The sequence below is a fragment of the Salvia hispanica genome, chromosome 2 (genome assembly GCF_023119035.1).
Source record: "Salvia hispanica cultivar TCC Black 2014 chromosome 2, UniMelb_Shisp_WGS_1.0, whole genome shotgun sequence".
Lineage (NCBI taxonomy): Eukaryota > Viridiplantae > Streptophyta > Magnoliopsida > Lamiales > Lamiaceae > Salvia > Salvia hispanica.
This window is the reverse complement of record NC_062966.1, coordinates 1524211-1529497: the sequence shown is the minus strand read 5'-3', so window position 1 is coordinate 1529497 and position 5287 is coordinate 1524211. Positions and strand designations below refer to the sequence as shown.

Here is a 5287-nt window from a genome sequence, read left to right as displayed (position 1 = left end):
TCCATTCCTACGACGTTTTTGAGAAGGTACACTTATATCTCCTCTCTATGTTACTACTAGTATATCTTGTTGAGATGTTTCTTGAACTAATTTTCGACTCCTCGTTACCCTAACCGGGTTTTGCAGTACTGCATCGGCCAAACTTCTTGCACGGTACCTGTGACACCCCAGATCTTTGGAGGTGACCCATGTCCAAGTGTGATGAAAAAGCTCTCTGTGGAGGTTGTCTGCAGTTGAGGGTTTATGAGACGCGTGGTGCAGGTTGTTCGTCGTGCTTTAGATGTGATTGTTTTCTTGGGGGCTTTGGTGAGTGAAGTTGTGCATACATACAACACACTGTCAAGTCCAGAGCCTCTGAAGATTTTCTAGGTAATCATTTGTATGTATATAGCTATACTTTGATTTTCTGCAAATGTAATCACGGAGACGGGATGGAGTGTGCGTCGAGACGACAAAGTGAGTCCGCGCGCGCGTCCATCTCTTCTTGTTTAGACCAAGATGCAAGCTATCTTTGCTTTGCAAGATTTGGAGATTTGTATGTTTCGATGTGAATGGAGCAATTATTCATTGCTTCACTTCTCTATAAAATATTTTATGCAATATGCAACTTAGATGATAAAATGCTCTCTCATAAAAAGTTCTCTCGTAGCTTTGAAATAGGACTATTCAATGTGTATGGGCATATGTGAGTACTAAGTTGAGGTAGCATGTCATTAGTATAGAAAAGAATGTCTGCCATTAGTATAGAAAAGATGGGTCTGAGGTAGCATGGCTGCTTAATGCTGCAGGAAAAAGCAACACATCAATCCTGAGAGAATGAAATAATAACACTCTTTGAACAAATCCAACAACACAAGAAAAGCAACAAAGATAGATATTCCATCTAGATTTTGCCTACGTGCATAAACATTTGTTCGCAGTGGTTTTAATTCATAGCACATAACAAAAAGGCAACATAGATTGGTTCCTATATATATGCTCGGTACTCGTCATAAATTTGTTATGATTAATGTGCTATTAATAAATAATCTATTATAAAAAAATTTGAAAGTAATTGCTAATTATAAATCATACAACTAAATTATACTCTTGTAAAAATTGTTAATATTATTATTGTTAATTTATTTATTAATTAAAAACATATGATAAAAAATTTTATACTCTAATAGGTTTAGTCTAACATTACAAAGTCAAGTCAAGTCAACTTCATGCCTGACAAGTCTCTGTTTCACTTCTTCCTATCTCCACGATCATATTTACACATCTCTTGATTCTCTGTCTCTGGATCTACAAATCTATTCAATTTCATCTCAGCGTTTTACATCTCTCAGGTAACAATTCTCCTATACTAATTTACATTTCTGCTTTTATTTGTTTGTTTAGAATATTACACGATCTTGCTAATACTATAACCGTAAGGCTTCTGAAAAAAAAAGTTTTAATTTCTTGTATTACATGAAAAATGAAGGAAATTTGGAATAATCAACTGTATTAGAGTCAACTCTAACATCTTGCTTGTAGATTGCTAGCGCTTAGCATTATGTTCACATATAAATTGTTCATTATTTGCACTTTCATTCTCATCAAATAATTCTTGTTTATGGTTTATGTTTTGTGTGGGAAGAGCAAAGTGGTGAAAATGTTAAGCCGGATTTTGGAGCCAATTTTGACAAAGGTATGGGAGTCAATTTTGTCAAAGTTGGTTGAACAAACGGCGGATAATGCACACAACAATCTCGAATGTATAAAGGACTTTGAGCTCAATCTAAAAGCTCTGCAGAAAAAGTTGAAGTCATTGTGTGCTAAGGCATCTGATATTGAGGAGGAAATCAAGAACTCAGAGCTTTCTGGTCGAAAGAAAAGGAAGCGCGAAGTTGAGGATTGGTTGGAAGAAGTCAGGAACATTGAGAAGCAAGTTGTTGAGTTGGAGACTCAAGTGGGATCCGAGGGATTTATTATGAGACTGTTGGACGGAGGATTACCAGCTAAACTAAATGATGAGGTTGACACACTTGTTGAGCAAAGTCGGAATTTTGGTGAACTTGTCGTTGATGTTTGTGGAAGTATGGGAGATAAGTTGTTGACAAATGGGATGATTGGTGAAGCTTTTAATGAAAATTTGGAAACGATTTTGAAACTTTTGGAGAGTGGGCAAGTGTCGAGCATTGGTGTTTATGGTATGGGTGGTGTGGGCAAAACGACACTTGCAAGGCACATTCACAATAGACTCCTCCAACACTCTCAGGGACGTGTGATTTGGGTTACAGTCTCTAAAGATTTTAGTGTTACGACTTTACAAGATAAAATAGCTCGTTTCATAGGGTTGGACTTTGTGGGTGAGGATAATGAAGAATTAAGGGCGGCAAGACTCCATACAGCTTTGTCTCAGATGAAGAATTCAGTGCTGATATTAGATGATGTGTGGGAAAATATTGATCTATTAAAGGTTGGATGTCGAGTGTTGTAGGCTGATTATAACTACTCGCTCATCAGAAGTGTGTTGTCAAGTTTGTTGCCAAAAAGTGATTCAAGTGAAAAATCTACATCATCATGAGGCATGGGAATTGTTCAATGAAACTCTAAGAAATGATACCGAACTAGATTCTTTGGTAGAAGAAAAAGCCAGATCTGTGGCAAAATTGTGTGGTGGTCTGCCCCTAGCAATTGTTACAGTGGCTGGAAGCATGAGGGGCAATAGAGACATTCATACATGGGAAGATGCTTATGTAGAATTAAGAGTGCGTGTCTCATGGAATGATGGTATGGAAGACAGTGATGTTTATAAAGTATTGAAATATAGTTTTGATCGGCTGAATAGGAATCATCAAAGTCAGAGTACTGAGTTCAATACGTTGCAACATTGTTTCCTGCATTGCGCGTTGTATCCTGAAGATGAAGAGATAACGAGAGACCGTTTGGTTATTGAGTTCATTTCAGGAGGGTTGTTGGATGAAAGAAAGACAAGAAGAGCACAAGTTCAGCAAGGACATTCCATATTGGATAAATTAGTGAATGTGTGCTTATTGAAAAGGTGTGTTGTTCAAGGTGTGTTTGGTCCTATGGAAGGCGTGAAGATGCATGATCTTGTAAGAGTTATGGCATTAAAGATATGTGAGGGGAAATATATGGTAAGAGCGGGTGATGAGTCTTTGAAGGAAATTTCCAAAGAAGAAGAATGGGCAAAGGATCTGGAGAAGGTGTCCTTTATGAAAAGTGGCATAACGAGAATTGAAGATGGAATGTCTCCCGATTGTCCTAAGCTCTCTACATTGCTTTTACGGGATAATGTTTATTTGGTGTTAATTCCAGATTCGTTCTTTTCTAAAATGCAAGGACTATGTACTCTTGATTTGTGCTGCACTGACATAACAATGCTGCCAAACTCAATCTGTTCCGTGAAGAGCCTCAAGGCATTGCTCCTTGAGTCGTGTGAATATCTAGAAAATGTTCCAAACTTGGGAGAGATGAAAGAACTCAGGGAGTTAAACCTCTCGAATACAGCCATCAAGGAAGTCCCGCAAGGAGTTGGGGAATTATTCAATCTCAAATTCCTCGCAATGAATGCGCGTAAGTCGAAGATGCTTCCAAGAAGATTGTTTCATAATCTTGGGAATCTTCAGCACTTGGAATTACCATTGCATATAGAAGTAGAAGTTGAAGAAATTAAGAATCTGAAACTGCTAGAGGAGTTTATTGGAAGAGTGGAAAATGTGAAAGATTTGAAGTGTTTGATTACAAGTTGGGGAAGTCGGGTGCGTGACACTTGCTACACAATAAGAGTGGGATCGTATGGCGGCTATATATTCAATAAAAGAGAAGGAATATGTCATACTAAAGAGTTGTTCTTGTTGGAATGCAACCTTAAAGATGAGAGAGTATTAGCAGAGGGAATTGTGCAGCAATGTGAGGGTCTGGGCATATGCTTTGTGGATGGATTGAAGAGATTGAGAATTGAAAGATGTGAAGGAATAGAGTATATTTTGAGGAGTGAGGCAGGATTATCATCTCAAATGTCTGCTCTTGAAGAAATTAAACTGTATGAGTTGGATGATATGAAGGGGTTGATCGAAAAGGAGGAAATAGGAGCATCAGCTGCACTTCCACAACCTGTGTTTTCCTCTCTGACACAGCTAGTAATTAATAAATGTAACAGGATAAAGATACCACTGTCAGGAGTTCCCAACCTCAAAGCTATTCTTATCAGCCACTGTTGGAATATAGAAGAGATATTCGAAACAAGTTCCCTCACTCTCCCTAAATTAAAAATAATAAGGTTGTATAATCTGCCAGGACTGAGGAAGGTGGGGATACCATTACCAGGAGCTCCCAACCTCGAAGTTATTGATATAAGAGAGTGTGAAGAAATAGAAGAGATATTCGAAGATGAAGGAACAGGTTCCCTTACCCTCCCTAAATTGAAAAGGTTGAAGCTGAAAGATCTTCCAAAACTGAAGGGCCTATGCAAGGGAACAGCAGCCATCATTTGCAACTCCATAAAAGATATCTGCATAAAAGAGTGCCCAAGATTGATGAATAAACTTCCTGTGGTTGTGGATTCGGCTGTGCCTCGACCATGTCAGATAAGGGTGAACCCAGAATTGTGGAAATCATTGAAGTTGGATGATCCCAACGTATCTCTGTTTTCCAAATCTGATGATTTTTTTATGTAAAAATACACTGTTTCTGGATTTATGTTTTGTAATAACACTATACATTCCCTTTGCTTATGCGTTTGCACACCCATATCCATACTTCCACAAGTTCAGAAATTGATGATAGACTTGATAAAAAGATTGAAGTCGTTAGAGTTTGTATACTAGAAATCACGTTTCGAGTGATTGAATACTGTAAAACTCTTATTTTATTTTCCAATGAATAAAACAGATTATTTTTGTCATAATGTTGTTATGTTTTACATTTAATGGATGTTAATGCATGTTTAAATATATAAGTTAACTTAACAAAGTCTAAGTCTTTGTTTTAGTAGACCGGTTGTGAGTGCCCAAGATTGATGAATAAACTTCCTGTGGTTGTGGATTCGGCTGTGCCTCGACCATGTCAGATAAGGGTGAACCCAGAATTGTGGAAATCATTGAAGTTGGATGATCCCAACGTATCTCTGTTTTCCAAATCTGATGATTTTTTTATGTAAAAATACACTGTTTCTGGATTTATGTTTTGTAATAACACTATACATTCCCTTTGCTTATGCGTTTGCACACCCATATCCATACTTCCACAAGTTCAGAAATTGATGATAGACTTGATAAAAAGATTGAAGTCGTTA

General features: G+C 37.5%; 1 protein-coding gene and 1 pseudogene across 1 annotated transcript in view; both read left to right on the top strand.

The window, feature by feature from the left end:
* LOC125205408 (beta-galactosidase-like) overlaps positions 1–600 on the top strand; it is a 5677-nt gene extending 5077 nt beyond the window's left edge. The window contains exons 19-20 of the mRNA XM_048104316.1: positions 1–26; positions 127–600. The exon at positions 1–26 is cut by the window's left edge and continues 64 nt beyond it. Of these exons, the coding sequence (XP_047960273.1) occupies positions 1–26; positions 127–237 (137 nt within the window). The 3' untranslated portion in view covers positions 238–600. The remainder of the gene's footprint in view (positions 27–126) is intronic.
* A 1013-nt stretch (positions 601–1613) lies between these two features.
* Positions 1614–4753, top strand: LOC125208474 (annotated as a pseudogene).
* Positions 4754–5287: the final 534 nt, after the last annotated feature.